Here is a 21,440-nt window from a genome sequence, read left to right as displayed (position 1 = left end):
TCTCTGAAGGAACACTATAGTCAAGGAAATAGAGCAACATATTAAAAAACTCAAGACAAAACATGCCAGCCAATACTACTTTATCCTGCAAATCTCTCCACCTATGGGAGAAAAAAAGGGCTTCTCAGACATACAAAATATTTAAAAATTCACTACGAAACTCCCACTCCAAGAAATAGTGCAAGAACCCTTAAAATCTAAACCAACAGAGGAAATTAACTGAAAGAAGTGAACAAGGAAATGACACACACAAACAAATTGGCAATGACAGACAATGTATCAGTAATCACCCTAGAAGTAAATGGGGGTCTCCCCGGTGGTGCAGCAGGTTAAGAAGCTAAAGCCATTTCTGCATGAGTTCAATCCCTGCCCTGGAGCTGACCCAGATGGTGCGGCAGACCTCTCCTGGCCCGCCCGCTGCTCCCCTCAGCAGTGTACTTCGTCAGTCGGCCTGTTCTGCTCCCCGCTCTGTCTCTGGTGAATCCTCTCACCGCCCCTGCACCTCTGGCTTGTACCCTAGTTCTGTATGCACAAATAAATAAATAAATCTTTAAAAAATAAGAAAAGTAAGTGGACTAGATTCACCAATGAAAAGACAGAGTAGCAGGTTGGATGAGGTAACAGAATCAAACTTTCTGCTGACTCCAGGAAACATACCTATGTGCCAAAGATAAACAAAGGTTAAAGTGAGGGGCTGGAAAACAATTCTACAAGAAAATGGCCCCCCAAAGAAGGCAGGGGCAGCATACTTGAATCAGGTAAAATAGGTTTCAATCTAAAAAATGACAAGAGACACTGAAGGACATTATAAATGGCCAAGGGGACAATACACCAGGAAGTTAAAACATTCATCAATATATATGCACCAAGACACGTCACACAATTCCTTTCAAATCTGAAAACAGACACGTATTAGGAGACTTTAACACCCCACTCTCACCAATGGATAGATCAATGAGACAAAAACAAACAAGGGCACAACAGCCCTAAACAAAGACCTAGAACACATGAGCCTGACAGGCAGCTAGAGGACAGTGCGCCACAAAAAACCTGCATACACCTTTTTCTCAAATACACGTCAGTCATTCTCCAGGGTTGATCACATACGGGGACGCAAGACAGACATCAGCAAGCACATGAAGATCAGAATCACTCCAACTATTTTCTCTGCTCATGAAGTCATCAAACTAGAAATAAATAATGGAAAGAAACCGAGGCGCCTCCTCCCCACCCCTTACATGCGGACTGAAGAACATGCTACTGAAAGACCACTGGATCGATGAGGACACCAAAGAGGAAATTAAGAAATACACTGAGACAAATGCCAATGAGAACACAACTTTCCAGGATGTATAGGACACAGGAAAAGCAGGAAGAAAAAGAAAGTACATAGCAATACAGGCCCACATTAAACAAACAAACAAAAATAACTCACTAATTTCCCATCTCAAAGAACCCAAAAAAGAATAAAAAACCCCCAAAAGTCAGTAGAAGGAAATAATAAAAATTCAAGTGGAAATCAGTGAAATAGAAATTAAAAAGACAATCCAAAAGCTCAATGAAACCAAAAGCTGGTTCTTTGAAAAAATAAAATAGACAAATCTCTAGTGAGGCTCACAAATAAAGGAGAAAATTCAAATAAATAGAATAATAAATAAAAGAGGAGAAATTACAACAGACTCAAGAAGAAATCCAGAGGATAATCAAAGATTATTATAAGCATTTATATGAAAACACAATTAAAATCTAGATGAGACAAATTCTTAGAGTTATATGATCACCAAAAAAAAAAAAAAAAAAAAAAAAAAGCTGAACAAAGAAACAGAAAACTTAAACAAACCAAGGAGAAGCAGTAAAATTGAAAGAGTAATCAAAACTCGTCCCCAAAACAAAAGCCCAGGATCAGATAGTTCCACAAATGAGTTCTAGCAAACGTTCAAAGATGAACTATTCTACAAATAATTGAGAAAGAAAACTACTAAATACATTTTGCTAGCCCAACATTATACTAATGCCAAAACCAAACAAAGACAACACAAAAGAAAACTACAGAACAATCTCCCTCATAAACACAGATGCAAAAATCCTCAATAAAATTTCAGCAACTTGAATCCAATAATGCACAACCAAATGGGATTCATCCTAGGGATACAAGGATGGTTAAGCACCCAAAAATCAATTACTATAATTCACCATATCAACCAAAAGAAAAATAAAGACCATATGAAGAATTGATAGATACTAAAAAAGCATTTGCTAAAGTGCAGCATTTGATAAAAGTCCTGAAATACATGAGATAAAAGCAACGTATCTTAACATAGTAGAAGCCGTATGCAGCAAACCCACAGCCGATATCATTCTCAGTGGTAAAAAACTGAAAGCCTCCCCATTAAGATCTGGAGCAAGACAAGGATGTTCTCTTACCACTGACTTTCAATATAGTACTGGAGGTTCTAGCAACAGCTTTTAGGCAAAAGAAAGACATAAGAGGCAAGAGAAAGACATGAAAGGAATTCAGATAGGTAAAGAAGTAAAAATATCATTATTTTCAAATGATACATGTTATATATATATGTACATGTATATATATAAAACACAATATAGAGAGAGAACCCTAAAAATTCCACAGAAAAACTAAAACAATAAACCAGTTCAGTAAAGTAGCAGGGTACAAGACCAATACACAGAAATCAATAGCTTTCCTACACACAATCAATCTCAAGAGTAAGAAATTAAGAAAACCAGTCCACTAGTAATTGTACCCCAAAATTAAATATCGGGGAATAAACCTAATAAAGGAAGTGGAAGACCTATACAAAGAAAACTATAAGACATTGTTAAAAGAAATAAAAGACACAGAGAAGTGAAAAGATGTTCCCTGCCCATGGATGGACAGAATTTACATGATCAAAACAGCCAACCTGCCAAAAGCAATTTACAGATTCAATGCGACTCCAAGAAAAATCTCAGTGGCATTCTTCAAAGAAATGGAACAAATATTGTTGATGTTCATATGCAACCACAAAAAAATCCTCATAAAGCCAAAGGTCTCCTGAGTAAAATGAAGGAAAATGGAGGTACCACTCCTATATTTCAAACAATACTACAAAGTCATAATGATAAAAACAGCATCATACTGGAACAAAAACTCAGACCAATGGAATCAAGTTGAAAACACAGAAACAAAGCCATACATGCATGGTCAACTAACCTGTGACAAAGGAGCTGTTCACAAAAACATGGGTGGATCTGGAAGGCATGAGGCTCAATGAAATCAAAAGGAAAAAGAAAAATATTGGGTAGTCTCTTTGATAAGGAGGATAAAGGGCCAAAATGGACAGAACTTGTAGGCCAAATGTACAACTAAGGCTTCCAGCAGGGGAGAGGGGAGGACAGGGGTCAAAAGAGGGGAGCAAAGAGCCCAAGAGACGCTGGTGATGAGAGAATTATGGGGACTGCACCCGAAGGCAGAACTGAAATGCTGTAAAAAACCGAAATGATGTTAAAAAATATATATATTAAAAATGAACAGCATCACCACTTTGTATCTGCAGACTGCGGAATACCAAAAAGTTGGAGCCAGAACAAAGATGGTAACAGGGGTAAAGATGGAATCAGAAAAGAAATCTGTCTAGACTGATGAGATCTCCCTGAAGCTTCATCATGAGTTTATATCTCACTGACTAAAGTAGAGAGTTCTGAACACAGCGAAAGGTTGATTAGTGGCTCTGGTATCTTCTTAAATGCACTACCTTTGAACGCTGATTGTAATCGGAGCCCACACAGACACTAGAGTCTAGGTACAGACCTAAGGTGAGGCTTTTAGGGAGCGTTCCACCAAATGGAAAAACACAGCCCTAGATAGGGTGAAAGAAACTCTCCAGTGTGGGCAGTGAGAGCGCAAGGGATGGGGCGAGGGCAGGACGGTTGCTCAAGCAGCCTGGAGAGGCGAGACGGAGCTCCTTCCTCCATTCTTAGAGCTTTGAGCCCTAACTCAAGGCGATGCTGCCTCGTAACCAGCAGGTGGCGCTACAGAACAAGTTTCCGTGCAGAAGCCCAGAGCGCTCCCCAGCTCATCGCAGCGCAAAAGCGCATCCCGAGACGCAAGAGCTGCGAGTGTCCACCCTCTCAGCATTTTGTATTGGCAAAGTAATTACAAGAAGGGTCACTGCAGGGCGGGTGGTCTAACAGTCAACCACAGCAAAGGATGCTTTGCATTAAATTCCAACAGCTTTGCAGTCTGCGTTCCCAGCATGCCTGCAGGGAGGGATGCCGGTCTGTAGGGAAACTCACTGCCCAGGAAGGCTGGCATTAAGTGGGGGTCAAGTGGCGTGACTAGGCAGCACGCGTCAGTAAGAGGCCCTTGGGTGTGACCACACAGCTTCTGCACTGGCCCTGGTAGCAGGAAGGAGGAGACAGTCCCAGAATTTTTTCTCTGTTAAGTCTTAGAGCAGCATCTACCATGTCATAGCGGGGAAACGTGGCCACCATGATTTACACAGCCCTGTAGATGGTGCTGCAGAAGACTGTCCCCCACTAAATCCTGGAGGTTTCTTCCTGCCTTGCAGGGAGACCTAGGAGTGCCTAGAAGATGGGCTACATGTTTCACTGGACTGCACTTGGGGCACTAGCAAAACAGGCCCCCAAAGTGTTGTCAGTAGCTCTGCCTGCCCCCTGAGTGCCTTTTGCTTCAGAGGCTTCACTGGGGTGTTGTCGCTTTGCCTGAAAGCTCCCATTCTCTTAGCAGGGCAGACCCCCCACGCACCCCGCTTACCAGTGTCCACCAAGAAGACCCCGTAGTTGTTGTGTAAGTCTGAGCTGTCTGGACAGTTCTTTATTCCAGCCTGGTAGATTTCCTCAGCTTCCTGAAATCGCTCCTTTAAAAAAGAACAAAGAAAGCAAATAAGAAAGTCAAACACCCCAACAATGGTCACCTGCATAAAGGAAGTGCAAGAGGCAGATTGACCCAGCACCTCGTAGGAGCCGGCATAAGACTAGACGTGATGCGTCTGGTCTGAATTCAAAGCAGCGCCGAGGATGTGTACCTACAAGCCACATCGTGTTTAGTTTCTTCAGCTGATGTCTACTAAGGGGCACTGGGAAGGACTTGCCTTATGGGAGGGAAATGTTTGAACCGGATGCCCTACCACAGTGACTCTCTGGAAGATGAGGAGTCTCACTGGAGACAGGCAGGGCTGGAGTATCTCTTCAGCAGTGTTCAGCAGAGTATCTCTTCAGTGCTCTTTTTACCTACACTGACGGTTTATTGGGAGGCTTTTCAGGGAGGTGGGGAAGAGACTGATGTAGATTAAGCTTTCTTTTTTGAGGATTCTTCGTATAAATGAGATCACAGAGTACAGTCATCTTTCCCTGACATTTTTTAAAATTGTATTATTTATTCATGCATAAAGGACTGGGTGCAGGCCTGAGGTACAGGGGCAGTGAAAGGATTCACCAGAGACAGAGTGGGGAGCAGAACAGGACTGACTGGAATACACAGCTGAGGGGAGCAGCGGGCTGGACAGCAGCAATTTGCTGCGCCACATGGATCAGCTCCTTTGCCAGGGATTGAACTCGTGCAGCAGTGGTTGCAGATAGCTTCAAAGTGCTGCGCTTTAATCTGCTGCACCAGATTAGGATGGCCCTTTCTCTGACTTTCTTCACTAGCACAAAGCCTCTAGGTCTGTCCCTGTTGTTGAAGACATCTCGCTTTCCTGCCTTTTTTTTTTTTTTTTTAAGATTTATTTATTTGTGCATAGAGAACTGGGGTACAGGCCAGAGATCCAGGGGTGGTGAGATGATTCACCAGAGACAGAGTGGGGAGCAGAACGGGCAGATCGATGAAGTGCACTGCTGAGGGGAGCAGCGGGCGGGTCAGGAGAGGTCTGCCGCACCATGTGGGTCACCTCTAGGGCGGGTAGGGTTGGAACTCATGCTGAAATGGCTTTAGCTTCTTAGTGCTGTGCTTTACCCTGCTGAGCCACCAGGAAGGGCCCGCTTTCCTGCTTTTTAATGGCCAAATCATAGTCCATTGTATATTCACACCACAGCCGTCAACGGACACTGGTGGCTTGCAGATGCTCTAAGTCACATTACGGTGTGCCTTGGCCTTTCTGTGTGTAAAGTATCTGTGTGTAAACTGCTCCTTCTCTTGTCTAACCTGTGCTTTCCATTTCTAAGCTGTTCTCTCCAACAGGAAAGTACGTTCCCTCAGAGGAACACCTGCAACTCCGCCGTTGGTGGCAAAGCCCGGGTCAGCTGCCCACCTCTGTAGGTCAGTTTCTGATTGCCCTAGACAATCCTGAGCTGCTCATCACACTGCACTTCCCTCTATACCAGGGAGGGTAACACCTAAATCAGTGAATCAAGGTGACCCAGGTCCTAACAGTGACCCAACAGCCAACAATCCCAGGGTGTCCTGGTCCTGCAGGGAAGAGATTGTGAACAGAAACAACAGGGCCACAGCACCGGGCAACTTTCCTATTAATAAGCTAAGACTAGACTTGGTTCGCAACTTGGTCACAAGTCACCACTGCTAAGCGTTCACCCACACACACTGTGACGGCAATTTCCCAGAGAAGTCAGACAGCACTCAGAGAGATCTAACTGTCACACTGGTGGGCTCGGCAGGATCAGTCCCCAAAGTGTGAGCACCCAAGAGCAGGAATGTCAAGGCTTTAAATAGGTTGGATGAGGACAGTTGATGCCCCACCCATCATCAACTTTCTTTATTGTTTGGGAAGGGTCACGGCAGCCAAGCTAGGACTGCGGACAAGCAGCACCCCCCAGGAGCTTTCCCCTCCAGCAAGCAGCAGGATCCAAACAACTGGCTGCAAGCAGCAGACTCAGCGACGTCCTGCTTCACCATGACACAGGTCTTGTGCGGCTTCGATTTTCTCAGATATGACACTGTCGGCTCCGGGACAGAGATGCTGTGACTGCTGAGCAGCGAGCCCCGGCCCACAGTGGGCTCAACCCAGAAGGTGAAGACATGACCCTCCGTGGAAGCGCCGGTGGCAACTCTTCAAATCCACAAATTTAAGTACCATTTATGGAACAAAATATGCCCTGAGTCTGGCAAATTCCACTTACTTGCGTAAAGCCAGCAGAAATAAAGAACCAAAGAACCAGAGAGCAAATCATAACCTCAAGAAAGGAAACGATGAATGAAAAAAAAAAAAAAATCTCCAACTATCTTCTTTTGCTCTATGGAAGAGCAAGAGCAAGAGTGATGCATGAAGAAGCCACCACGGGAGGACTGTGTGTGTGTGTACGCGTGTGTGTGTGTGTGCGCACGCGTGTGTGTGTGTGCGCGTGCATGTGTGTGTTGCGACAGGCAGAACACGAATCAGGTGAGACTCCCATCCAAGGATCACAGAGGCCCGTGGCGGCCGACTCACCTCTTCCCGCAGCACCCAGAGGCGGTGTGGTGCTGTGATGGAAGTGCTTGACCACCGGGTTGGGACACCCCACTTCCACTCTGTGCCCAGGTGCACCCGTAAGAGTCATGGAGGTAGAGACACCTCCCTGTGGGGTTACCTCACAGGGTCCTGGGCAGTAAACGGGTTAAAACACACGAAACTCTTACAATGCCCAGCACGCAGCGCTTTGGCAGGTGAGTCGTATCCGTATTACCCCGCTGATAACAAGGAACAGTGAGTGTCACTACCCAGGCCGCCTGAGGGTGACGGCAAAGGCATGGAGATGACACAGCTCAGAACTGATGGTTACAGAGCTCCAAGGCGCACAAAGTAACAACACGGCCTGCCGGGAGGGAGGGGGGTCCCCCAGACAGCCGGGAGCGGGGGGGGGGTCCCACAGGTGAGCAGAGGCTCAGCGCCAAGCTCCCAGCTCCTGCCTTGCAGTTGTGCAGGCAGCCCCGTGCGTGAGGGCTCCACTCCCGTCTTTTGGGTTTTCCCTTCCCTTCTGTATGTGTCATCTTCTGACACAGAGGTCAATGAAGCTTTAGTACCTTAGAGGTCACAAGAGAAAGAATAACCTGGCTAACCCCCAGCTGGGTAATCAGACCCTGAAATCCCGAGCTCCTGATGTTACCAACTGGCTGGTGCTAGCATTTGACACCGATGGCCATCTTTGTTTCGAAAGGATCTAATTGTCTGTTTCACATAGTATCTATAAAGCACAGCAACACAACTGAGGAAAAATAAAAATTAAACACTCATTAAAGACACAGTGGGTGACATTTTTTAACACAGGAAATAAAAGAATATGTGAGCTGGGAGGAACATTAATAATTAATACTTAATTAATAATTAATTTCCATCATTTCTTTTTTTCTTTTACTTTTGCATTGAACTGAGGTGTAAGCCTGAGGTACAAGGGTGAGAGGATTCACTAGAGACAGAGTGGGGAGCAGAACAGGAGAATCTACTGCTGAGGGGAGCAGCAGACAAGACAGGAGAGGTCTGCTGCACCATATGGGTCAGCTCCCTGGCCAGGGTGGTGATAGTGCTGAGACTTAAGCCCTAGGCCACCAGGGAGGTCCTGAGAGCTTTCTTCTGGAGCCTTCTATGTACCTAACTTTGATGACACCTCACCTCCTGGGTTACCTCTATCTTTCTCTTCTTCCATACCTCGCCTCACTCAGGATGGTCCATCACCACAGGGCAGGCCTGGGACCCAGCATCACCAGGGAAGTAGCAGAGTGACCAGCTTCTGGCCCTGCCTTTGTGACTGGTGGGCACTGGCCCTCTGCTCTCTGCATCTCACACTTTCAACTATCCAATGAGAAGGTCAAATAATTCCTCGTCTCCTCCCAGCCCCCCAACACTATTCATCATCTTCTCCTCAGTAAAATGACCTTGTTGTCACTTGAATTCCTTATTGGAGGCTCTTTGCAGCCCTGGTCTCCTCCTTGCTGTGTCCACATGCCATTTCCTGTGCCTCTCCCACTACCACAGGGGGCTGAGAGTGGCAGATGACACATTATCACTCTTCTGGGGAGCGACTGAGGGGTTTAGCTGGAGAGCCGTGAAAGATGCCGAAGCTCTTTGAGATGGGGGATTGCCCTCTAGCACTGGGACACAATTCAAACAGCACCCTGGGCCCTGCAGTGTGGACTGTGGGGTAAGACTGGCGTTTCTCCACTGCAACCTAAGCAGCATGAACTGTTAGGAAAAGGGTGGAGGGTTTACTCATCCTTGGCACAAGCTGCTGCCCTGGGGCACAGACCGGGTTAGAAGGTCCAATCTGGAGGGGTCAAGAAGGGGATAATAGGCAGAGCCGGAGCCATTTGAGGACAAGCCCAGACTTGTACTGGGAACCTGCCCTGAAGAGAAGCCGCTTCTGGCAGCTGATCTCTAGAAACAGGAGTCTTGCAGGGACCGAGGCTGGGCCTGCCTCTGGCCTCGTGGCCGCAGTCACCAAGAGGGCACAGAAGGGTCTGGTGTCTCACTGAGCCGCTGATACGCTCGTGTGGCATGGGCTTCTTGGCGCTGCTGCGTCTGCTGTACCTGGCCAGCATCGGGTTGTCCACCCCGACTGTTTCCACACTTCCCATGATGCTTTCTATGACTTGCGTAATGAAAGAGACGCTGGTGGCTCTCAGGTGCTCCTCCCTCATCAGCTTTCCCTCGTGGCCCTGCAGAGCCTCGGGGGTCCTTGGCCCTTTGGGTGCTGTACCCCGGAGTTCTTAACATCCTTTTTTCTTTTCCCATCAGCCTTATGTGCAGACAGGCCCTGTATACCGAGGGAATCTCTTTCCACAGCCTTCTAGAGGGTCTCATGCTGGCTTCCTGAAACAAGGCTGTTCCCCACCATACAGGTCTTGTCAGAGAGGGCTGGGAGGGGTCATCATGCAGTGGTCAGGCCCAGCGGGGGCTCAGGCCTCCTCCTGAACAGAGTTGCCACCTCTGTCCTGCAAGTGTGACCAAGTGGCTCACGACACCTGCAGACCAGACACGAGCCAGCCAGATGGCACTATGATTCATCAAATTAAGCAGCTGAAAACTGCGCCCCAGGAGACTGGGGTCCAGTTGAGGTCAGTCTGCAGAGAAGATTCTGCAGCTCTCACAGGCTGTTCTCCTGTGACTGACTGCTCATGTCCTATCAAAAATATAAATAAGCACTTCATAATTAGTCTCACTACTTTGCCAAGTAAAATATCTGTAAAGGGCAGTTCATACCATGAGTGGCAGTGGAAAAAGACTAAAAATGTCTTAAACATCTGCAATTTCAGGCTTATAGAAAGGAGAGGTCATGTACAGAGAAAGATGAGCCCTTTATCTTCATAAGTGAGGAGGATCATGGTCTCATTCTGGTTTGTCTTTCTTAAAAACTGACTTCACTACGCGGTATGTCATAACTTTACACCAGTTTACCACTGTGGGTCACAAAAATTAAATCCATCATATTACTGGCTTTAAATAAGGCCTGGGACATATTTGAGGGGGAAGTACACACGTAGCTCTTTTTAAACTCCCACCTTCTACACAAACTGTTAGTAAGAACGCTGCAGAAGGGACCAGAGTGAATTTAAAGGTCACCGTGAATCTGGGTCATTTGAAAAATGGTACCTCTTTTTCACGGACTTGGAGTCTGTCAATTTAGAAAAGGGATACAACAGAAGACTTGGAGATATTAATTAAGGCAAATTACTTCCCACACTATTAACACTTAATTTGTATAGGATCAATAGCACTTATAGCGGGGCTTTAAGGTGGGCATTAAAATGTTCATTAGCTCCAGCCTGAGGCTCAGAGAGACAGCTGTAGACCCTTAAAACGTAAGCTCCCAAGACAGGGTCCCCTTAGACTATCAGCTTCCAGACTGGCAGAACACTCCTCACCCCAACTGTTGTGGTTCTGGCACCGGCTGCACTAAGGCCCCATCAGGCGCTGGCAGTGAGGGCTCGGGCTGCCTCCGAAGGGCAGAGAGCTTGGCTGGCCCGACGGGAGCGAGGCGTGCAGAGGCCGTACCGTTTCCGAGTCTGCAGCCTTGCGAGGGAAATAACCCATGACGCTGCTTCTAGGTCTAGATGTTGATTCAAAGATACACATGATGAGTTTATGTGTTGACATGTGTCCCATGGATGTTACAGAAGGTCCAGGAATCTGCTCACCGTGAGGGAAGAAGGGAGAGAATACTGGGGAGGCAGGGAAAGGTAAATTAGGTCTTGAAAAACAGGGAGGATTTGCGGAGAGAGAGGTCGGCCCGCAGAGCTGGGTGAGCTGGGACACTGCTGGCATCTGTCTGGGGTGCCCCCAAGGCACACGAGGATCGCAGTATTGGAAGGTGCTACCATGCCTCAAGGGTAAGTTTTATCAACAAGAGCAATTTAATGTTAATTATCTGTCCTGGTAATAAATTGGGGGTTGGGGGGGGAGTCGCACTTCTCAGGCAACACTCTAGTTACTTACACCTCATTATTCCACAAAGAAACAGAGGCAACTTCTAGAATATGAAACATAAATTGCACAAAGGAACGGCTGAGGACAATGATAAGCCCTGCAGGGTCCATGAGTCAGAGGCGGAGGAGTGGATGTGGAGTTGACCTTTCTATTATTTGCAAGATTTTTCCAGTACTGGGTGAAAACAGAGCCAGAAAGATGCAACTCAGGAGAAGGCACAACGCGCAGGACAGACCCTGAGTGTTGAGGGGGCTGGCCTCGACCCACATGGCCCATGGGGGGTGAGGAATGCCACGTGGCTGTCCCTGCTGCTGTGGCCAAGAAAGGACGAGCACCAGAGTGAGGCCAGTCCAGTCGCAAGAGAGTGGCCTGCTCGCCAGCCTGCTGGTAACACACGTCATCTGAACCAGAGGGACCCCACATGCTTTGGGGGCTGGTTACTATCTCAAAGTTGTATTGATTGCATGTGGTGTGATGATGGGACTGGGGAGATGGGTAAAAGAGAGTCACCCTCATGGAGCTGGAACATCGCCTGCTGAGAGAGACCACAGATGCATGCCAGCTGGCGATGGGTGTGGAAGAGCGAACCTGGTGGGTGGGGAAGGTGCTGGGTGATTAAAGGCAGGCCTGTCCCAATGGTCATATCTGAGGACACACCCACAGGGTCTGAGGAGGACATGTGCTCAGGCACAGGAGACAGTGCAAAGGCCCTGAGGCAGAGAGGCAGGCTTGACACACCTGAGTAACTGCAAGACCACCAGCCCATAGGGTCTTCCGATGAAAATGAAGAACCCAGGATGAGGGTAAGAAAGGGTATTGTTACAGGGTAGGGAGAGAGGGGCACCACTGAACCCCAAAACTTGCCTGCTGTAAATAGGTTCCGCCGCATCAAGACAAAACATGTAAGACCTTTCATGGAAAGGAACTTTAATACAATGAGTATGCAATACAGAAAAGACAAAGGATATAGTTTCTAAATCAAACACCCAAAGTTGGCCCATCCCCTTGTGGGGCCAAAGTCCACCCAAAAGGGATTGGCCCGAAGCAAGGCCTGAAAGCTCGTCACAAGCCTAAAGCAACTTCTGGCCAGAACCCACAGAAAAGGGTCAGAAATGGCCAGACAAGTCTGGGAGGAAAAGAGCAAAATCAAAATCAAGATAAACATTGTCATAGTCACCTCCCCACAGGTCTCTCAGCCACATCTGTTTCAACCAGGGCCAGAAGCAAACACAGCTTCTTCACATGTCCCTGCTCCATGGGCCTCCCTCAGGTCTCCTCTGGCTCCCCACCCTGCTTCCTTCCTGCCCTCAGACTCCGCTCCAGATTCCTCTCTGCTCTGCTCAGCTCCACCCTCCTCCTGGGGGACAGAGAACTGGAATCTCCCCTTTTCCTGGGCCCACCCTGTCACAGTATTAGTGACAGTGTCCATTTTAAATTCAGAAACCACGCACCGCCTGCTGTGACCCATGTCGGAGTGGACCACAGAACACCGCCGGCATCATTCTGCTTGCAAGCCGGCGCTGCCCGTATTCAAGTCAGCCAGCCCGCCTACACCGCAGAGGCCAGCAGAACGAGAAAACGATGCCTATCGTTTCTGACACTTACATTTCCATAGCCAGTCCTACTTCTGCTTCCTAGTGAGCTCTTCAGTGTTCTGGACAGAAACCGCAACTGCGTGTAACTGACACGTGGCATCCCATCCCTCATCACAGTTCACCCGAACGCCACACCTTTCAACTTCACAGCATGTGAAGTTGTCACATGCTGTGACAGAGTCTACAGCAACCTAGTGTGGACACTTTAATGGCTCGGCCCAGCCACGGCATCCCTGGGGACGACACTGCCCGGGTTTCCCTACGGCAGGAGGAGGGACAGTGAAAGGGGGTCAAATTATTTAGACACAGGGAAGGGGAGGACAGGAACAGAAATGCCCTTCAGGGCGTAGACTGCCATCTTCTCACGGGTGTTCCCACTCAGTAACGGAACTCAGGGGGCTGAGGGCATTAGCATACCCAGAAAAAAAGTGTAAGTAGCCAGAAAGCCAGCCAATACTGTCTCCTGTTCTTGACAGATTTTGCCCCCAAGTGACAAAGTACCAATGACTGCTATGGGCCATCTCTGTGGAAAGGCCAGTGATACCATCCCCACCCTCATGCAATGAATCAGTGTATCCTGCTCTTCCACAGGAAAAGGAGAAAAACTGTTATGTGAAGTTAAAAGGGAACAATGACCTGTTCAGCCAGTAGGGAGGCCAGGCTGGAATAGGCATCTGCAAACTCCGGGCCATATTTTATGGCACCCCTCAGCAAGGCCACGGCCTCTTCTTGCTTCTCCTGGGACCTGGGGGCGACATGGGGAGGAAAGAACAACTTTCAGTGACACTTTGTTTAAATGCTCTGATCAGGCTTCAAAGCTTCATTTCTCTTAGCAAAGACGGACTGATTCATTCTGCATTTTACTGACATGAACCAGACTGGCTGCAGGTGCCACGGGCCCCCGAGTTCTCTCAAGATGATGACTCTATGGACAATTCATGCATTTTTCTATCTTCTGTATCTCTGCACCTTTTGAGTTTTATTTAGTATCCTGGAAGTTTGTTAAACAGGGTCTGTGAACCCCAGAGGAGCAGTTCTGGGTGTTAGTGGGCGGCACGGTGACCCACGTACTAGGGGCTGGGATAGGACCTGAAGCCCGAGCCACCTCCCACCTCCAGGAGTCGCCACCGACTTGCCTTTCTGTCTAGAGACACCCACCCCCTGCGGCTTTGTCTATGTCTATGAAATTGGAAACCCCGTGAGCATGGGCTGGCAAAGACCCAGCAGTTCCAACACAGGCTCACGCGTCTTCTCCACCTGAGTCTCGCGGGGGCACCACAGGAGTTCAGGAGAAGGTGGGCTCCGCTCCTCGGGAGCTCCAGCAGCCCTGGGCCCGGGCCCAGGAGCACCCTTCTCCACAGGCCCCTTATGCCTGTCTGAGCTGGGCGGTCTCAGGCCTCTGGGTAGAAGGACTCAGCCTGGTTATTATGTCCCTGACGCACAGGTAACTGGGACCGCAGCAAAAAGGAGCAGAATGGCCTCCCGGGGCAAATGGAGACAAGGAGAGAGGTGACAGGGCTGTCTGCTCTTCCCACAGGACTGGTCCGTCTGCCGTGGGGTGATGGGGGAGGGGTGGGTGGGTGGACACCACCGTGGCAAGAGGCTGCTGTGGCTAAGGAGCCCCGTCTGGACCACTTGCTAATAAAGTCTCCTGACTGATAAAACCCCCCGACATTCCGCCCAGGACCTTGTAGAAGCTGCAATTCCCTGGCAGGGTCCCTGGGGCCGGTGTCAGAGGAGACACATTCACTAGAAACTAGCTGTTGCCTGCAGTGCATGAATGCTGCCATGAAAGGCTAGTGGTTTCCCGGGCATCTTCCTCTGGCCCCACACAGGGGCCTGGCTTTCTTGTGTGCTAAGTGAAAACATTTGTATCAGCTTACTTCCCTGGCCGGATCTCAGTGACAGATACTTAGAAAAAGCAAATAAGACTTCACCACTTTTATTTTTTTTTAAGTAATTAAAGACCTGCTAAGTTTGTCAATTTAGAAAACTTGCTGGATTCCTGTCTAAAATTTCATGATACATGAGTTTAAATTCAAAGCAGATGCTTGCTTTGAGAAGCACTGACATTTCAGGAGAGCAAAAAATGCCAGTTCACAGCAATGAACGGCTTCTGACCCATCCACTTGGCAGGGGTGAACTTGTCCATTAGCAGGGTGTGAACATGGGGGGCTGGGCCCAGTCCTCGCAGCTGTCTGTTGGGGTGTTTTGCTGTTGTTGGATCCAAAAGATGACACCTATCTATCACGAGGAATTTAGGCTGACCCCTGGGTATAGGGGAGAGGGCTAGAACCCGTGCTCTTATGTAGAGCTGGGGCAAGAGGTGGTGAGGACCCCTCGGTGTCCCAGGACGCACGTAGGCTCAGGTGAAGGCCCCTGCACTGCAGGAGAGCCATCCTGGTGTAGCCTGGAGATGCTGCCATCTGCACCCCGTGCTTCAGCTCACGGCTGTCGTGCCCGGCTGAGACCTGACCTTCCTCCTCCTCCGGGACTGCAAGGCCCAAGAAGCACCATGGGTGTTCCGGGCTGGTCCCAACTCCTGGGCCTGGTGGGGAGTCAGCTCTTGCTCCTTCCACCAACCAATCAGATCCTGCCCACTTCTGCCAGCTGGTTCTCAGCACAGCAGCCTGGCTTTGGAAGAAACACAAGACTTCAAGTCCCTCCTGGTCCTTACTTCCATCTTGATTAAGAGAGGGGCCCCGAGTCAGGGTGCCCACTGGGGTAGCATCACCAGATCCCTGTTGCCTGCCAGTTTTCTTAATATATTAAAGATACAGCCACCCATAATTTCTCTTCTAGATACTGACCCAAAAAAAGGGGAAGAGTTCAAATCTATGGACAAGTAAGTATCCACAGGAAACAGATAAATCAATTGTATCATATTTACCCAGTGGCATACTATTCAGCAATAAAAAAGCAGCATGTAAAAGCATGGATAAGACCCAAAACGTCATGCTAAGCAAAAACATTCAGTCGTCAAAAAAAAAAAAAATACACTGAGAATGTATTTACTAAAGCTTGACAACAGGTGAAATTCTCAGTGTTGAAAATACCAGAGCATTGAGGATGGTGGGGAGGAGGGGAGACGTTTACTGAAAAGATGCAGGAGAGGTCTTTGGGGATGCCGGGCTGTTCTGTGTATTGTTTTGTGTTTCGTTGTTACACGAATCTATAAAATCATCAACATGTATTGCACCAAATACTTGAATTTTTTTGCATGTTAATTATGCTCAGAGTTTTAAAAAAGCCACATAAACCAGGTGACTTATGAGGTGCCTCATTAAGGGGACAAGACAGAAGAGGAAAGAGGGAGCCTGTAAACAGGTACGACATTTTGAGGCAGAAAAAGGGAAGGCGAAGATTCACCGTCAGTGAGGCACCATTCACAGCAACCTCACCTGGGTATGTGAGAACAATGGCCCCTGACAGGAAGGCAGGAGCCTCTGGGGCCACTGCCCCCCACTCTGCTCTTCTTACAATGCTGTTCTCAGGGTTCTCACTTCATTTCAGACTTTTGTCCTCCGATACCTGAGAGGCTGCAAGAAGGTCCAGGCAGGTGTTCTGACAGGTAGGCACAGCTCTGGAAGGGGGTGGCAGAGCGAGCTGGCACAGGCCTGTGGTCTCCACAAACACAAGCCCTCCTAACAGACCTTAAGCTTGAGTGTTGAACTGGGAGACGCTGTGATCTAAAAGTGGTCCAGGAGGCAGCGGCATGAGGAATACTGTGTTTGGAAAAGCCAAATGCAGGTAGTGGGCTGGGGGTTCCCTGGGCTGGGAGTTCCCTGGGCTGGGAGCCTAGTGAGGCAAGTCAGTGACAGTCAGGCAGGAGTAACCTCATATGCAGAACTGAAACAGGTCATAGAAATTCCAGCCGGGATTATAAGCAATGAATATAAACATCAGAGTAGAGAGATTCAATAGGGTGATGACTGTCAAGATCAAGGTTGAAGAGAAGACACCGTGAGCCCAGAGAAGGGCCAGCAGGGCCAGGTCACCCTCACGACCCCACCAAAGGGTCAGCAGCAAAGACAGAGGCGGGCAGGGGAGGATGGGCAGAGGTAAGAGGCTAAGGTGATGGTTAAGCACCACAGAAGGAAAGGCCAGCAGGACTGAGCCCACGGCCTATCACCGGGGAGAAACTGGGGGAGCCGAAGCCGGGGGTACAGCTGGGGGACCCAGGGAACAGAACAGCTGCTGACCTTGATGAAGATGGCACCAAGTTTGCAGAGCAGGAAGGCAGTTCCGGAGGATACCGGAGGAGGCTCACCTTGAGCGAGAACGTGCAGACTGAGAGGCAGCAGTGAGGAGGGAGTAGAGGTCATGGAGGTGATGGGGGAAGGAGACCGAGGGACAGACCTGAGTTGGATAAAGGTGAGGGGGAAACTGAGATGCAAGTGAGCCTGCTGGAGGCACGGGGACACCAATGGGTCACCACGGGGGTGGGGTTTCACACCAAGAGGTGTTTCTAGAATTTGCCCTCAGGAGCTGGAACGCTAATGTGGGAAGGAGCTCAAAAAGGTTTTCTTTACCCAATCATTTCACAGTTGGCTTCTCCGGGGGCTTCAGAAAACAGAACAAGTGCACACCTTCTCTCTCTAGGGCATCAACCTCTTTTTACGAGGCTGGTGTGGCCCTGGGGTAATTTGAAGCTTAAATTCCTGTCAGAGATAACATCAACCTTCTGTCTGCATCCATCCATTCTTCAGAAATTTGATTATCTAAGGGGTCAGGCCAGAGAAGACCAAATGTGTGCTGTTAGCAAAATCATTTCACTGTCACTCCATTAATGGCCGTTCTATTTTCGTTTCTCTGAGGTTTCAAGCACCCTGTCCTGTCTTCTGGCAGAAGGAGAGGTGTGACATCACTCCAGAAGAGGTGTTTTTCTGATTCTGTTTCAGTAACAAACACCAGCGATGACTTTACCCCAGCAGGCACAGGCATATTTTCCGAAATCCTGAATTTAAATATCTGACCATATTCTCTTGAGCCAAGAGAAACTCTACTCTGTCCATCCATAAAAAATTTACGCCAGTCTTGCCTATTTTATGTGTCAAACTCCAGGCCCGGCCAACGACAACGAATGTAAATTAAGAATGCTGGCGGGGAAGCTGCTCCTTCTCCATCTCTCACCCTGCAGACATGCACACAGCATGATAACAGACCAGCTTCAGGGTTCGGGAAAGGCCAGGCAGGGCCGAGTACACTGGGTAACACCCTAGGGAGCCCACTGCAGCTGGCGGGTCTGAGGCTGTGAGCCACGGTCACAAGGGTGTGAGCGTGCCAATCCCTGGGGCTGGGGTCCTCTGGCAGAACTGCATCTCATGAGGGCTCCGGCCTGAAAGAAGACCTCTCAGTCAAGGTCAAGGTCACTCACAAAGGTCATGCTAGTTCCATGAAGCCATCCTTAATGCCAGGGGGCTCTGGATATATGAACCATGACTGGTCTGTGAGCAGTGCGTCCGATCCCTCATCACAGTTCAGGCACCTGAACGCCACACCTTTCAAGGTGTCAAACTTGAGGTTGAAGACAACCACATGCTGTGACAGAGTCTACAGCAACCTAGTGTGGACACTTTAATGGCTCGGCCCAGCCACGGCATCCCTGGGGACGACACTGCCCTGGTTTCCCTACGGCAGGAGGAGGAACAGTGAAGAGGGGTCAAATTATTTAGACACAGGGAAGGGGAGGACAGGAACAGAAACGCTCTTAGGAGCTTCCTGTGACTCTGAACTCATGGTGCTGAGAGAACAGTCATGGCACCTTAGTGACTGAAACAGGAAGGCGGAGGGCACCCATTTCCTCAGGCCCACATGGCGTGACATGCATTTAAAGGGGCTCTGGCCTAGTTTTCTGCCACACCCACACAGCACAGAAGTCGCCACTGTAGGACAGCGCTCCTGGCAAGACCATCCTTCGGTGTCCAAGCCATTAAAGCGTCCCTGGAAACAACACTCATCTGTGTGGTTCCTGAGATCAGCACTGATGTTTTCAGCATGCTTTTCTCAGTGGAGAAGCGAACTCTTTATGACCAACTGCTACAGGGCAACCCAATGTGAATTGGGCTGCCTGATTATGGGTCCACACTTAAAGGGGTGCGCTTAAAGGGGTTTCTAAGATTCAACTTCAGGCACACACAAAAAGGGTAATAATGGGCTTATTTACAAGAGAGGGGGAAATAGTAACTCAGGGAAAGAGAGAGAGAATATGCATCCTACCAGTTCCGCTGACCTGGAACCCCAATAGCTGGTGAAAAGCCAAGAGACAAGCCACTAGCTAAGAGACCGAGAGACCCTCAAAGCCCACATGCCTGGTTTCGTACCAAAGCTGACTGCTTAACTCCACCCTCAGGCCCCAGCAATCCTCCCTTTGGTGATGCTGGGATTTGTAATTCCAGTGGGGCGGGGATGGAATCCGCAAAACCTGTATATGCAGAGCTCATACAGGGCATCCTTTCCGCCAACGTTTCTACTAACAAAAGCTGGAGAGGCCAAAGCAGCCCTCCTTCGGTGCTCAGCAGCATGAGGGGCCTGCAAGGCGGTGTGATGGCTGCACTAGGTCTCGCCCGATCTCCAGAGGGTAGGAGGCTCCACCCCGGCGCCAGGCGGCCTCCTGTCCCCTGTGCTCTTCCTGGGCCAGCACCCCCCAGAATTCACTCCTGCCACTCCTGCCCATGCTGCCGCCTGCCTTTCCTCCTGAAGCTTCTTGGTATTCACCTATTGTGGGTTCTGGCAATAAAGGAACAAGGTTCGGCATTTCCTGGGTTCCCGGCCACGCCCCCCTCCCGGTCTCAGCCTCACCAGACAACCCGGGAAATGGCCGACACACACTCCGGAAAACTCTCTCTGGATGGAGAAATGAATTCAGAGGCATGCTACATGCACCCAAGTGTGAGCCCCACTTCTATGCTCTGGGTAGAGAACATAAGCAGGGGGTTGGGGGGAGGAACAGGTTCAGGGGCCCAAGGCTGCCCCACTCACTTGAGCAGGTTCCCGAGGTTGAAAAGGGCCCGATGATGCTGGGGGTTGAGCTGCAGCGCCCGCCGGTAGTAGCTCTGGGCCTCGGCTGTGTCCCTCGTCAGCGTCCCCAGGTTGTTCAGGGCACTGGCATGGCGCGGGTACAGCCTGGAAGAGTGGAGATGTGAAGGCACAACAGTCCGGCAGCCTCCAAGTGGACCCAGTCCATCTCCCTGCCCCTCAGCCCCCGCCGCACCACTGGTCTGCTATGGCTGGCAGGAACCCAGTGCTGGCCTGCACCCAGGCACGTCCAAGCTACCTCAGGCCTCTAAGGAAGGCCCTGCCACTTGGCGTTCCGTGGGCCCCCAAATAGCATATATGGGTGACACAAGCTATGCAACCTCTATCGACTGACATATTCCAGATGGAGAATATGTACTCTGAAAAATCAGAATTTCCATGCTAACTTATGTTATGACCTCCCTTTTATGTAATATCAAAATATTCTAAGCAACCATCAGCTTGCAACTGGATTGCCTTAGCCTCATAAGGTGCTGCCTGGCTCAGGTGAGCAAGCGCTGCCCCAAGACAGGAAATTTCTCTAGAAAGCAAAAAATAATATTACAACTGGCTGATTAATAAAAGCAATTATTACATAATCAATATTGTAAGACAAGGCAGTATTAGAACATGCTAAAAAATAATTAAAGTTCTTTTACTGCCTGGACGAGAACCCAAATCTTATCACTCTACTCTCTTACTTAAACTCTTATTGCTCAGTCTTTAAATGAGGAATCTTACTATTTCCCTTAGTGATTTATCTACCAGAAAACTCCTCCAGCCTAGTCTTCGACTTTACTTTACCCTCTAGGATGTCTCAATGAGAATGAAGATCATTAAATAGCATTTAAAGTTTAAAGGGACTTTATTTTAGTCAATCATCACTGTGGTAAATATAACAATGTTAGCCTCAAATTTTATGAATTTATGTACCTATCCTAATTTTAATAGATGTTATAATCTCAGCTGAAGGACAATATGACCCGAAACTGTTCTTAGAAAAAAAGATTATTGTAATCTCTCAGCCCAGTTCATGTGCTGATGTCATCCCATTGCTTGCTCCTAATATATTAAATAAACTTCTGCTAAAGGCAGAACAGGAAGACTTGCACCCAACTCTGACTCCCGTTTCTTCCTCGAACCTGCTCCCCTTTCCTCCCCCTTTTTAGGAATCTCCTCTTGCTGACGCCACTCCCACCTTTGAGACCCTGCCTGTTCTGCCCCTCAACAACCCGTGATTGGGATGGTCCCCAACATATGGGTTACATCAGTCAGAGGACTTCGGTGTCTCTGATTACTTTCGATATCTTGGGTAGACAATCCCCTTTTACGGCCCTCCCTGGTGGCACAACAGGTTAAAGCACAGCACTAAGAAGCTAAAGCCAATTCCGCATGAGTTTTCAGTCCCTGCCTGCCCCGGAGGTGACCACATGGCGCGGCAGACCTCTCCTGACCCGCC

At 48.9% G+C, this 21,440-nt stretch overlaps 1 protein-coding gene across 3 annotated transcripts in view; it reads right to left on the bottom strand.

Moving 5' to 3' along the window:
• Positions 1–21,440, bottom strand: part of TMTC1 (transmembrane and tetratricopeptide repeat containing 1) — a 181,598-nt gene that overhangs the window by 11,700 nt on the left and 148,458 nt on the right. For all 3 annotated transcript variants that reach the window (XM_012720432.1, XM_012720430.1, XM_012720431.1), the window contains 3 exons: positions 19,946–20,089; positions 13,601–13,709; positions 4,775–4,877 (listed from right to left, as the gene is read on the bottom strand). In XM_012720432.1, coding sequence (XP_012575886.1) covers positions 4,775–4,877; positions 13,601–13,709; positions 19,946–20,089 — 356 coding nt within the window. The remainder of the gene's footprint in view (positions 1–4,774; positions 4,878–13,600; positions 13,710–19,945; positions 20,090–21,440) is intronic.

The sequence above is a fragment of the Condylura cristata genome, unplaced genomic scaffold (assembly GCF_000260355.1).
Source record: "Condylura cristata isolate star-nosed mole 26May11 unplaced genomic scaffold, ConCri1.0 scaffold00004, whole genome shotgun sequence".
NCBI lineage: Eukaryota > Metazoa > Chordata > Mammalia > Eulipotyphla > Talpidae > Condylura > Condylura cristata.
Note: the sequence above shows the minus strand (reverse complement) of the source record. Positions and strands in the feature narration are given on the sequence as shown.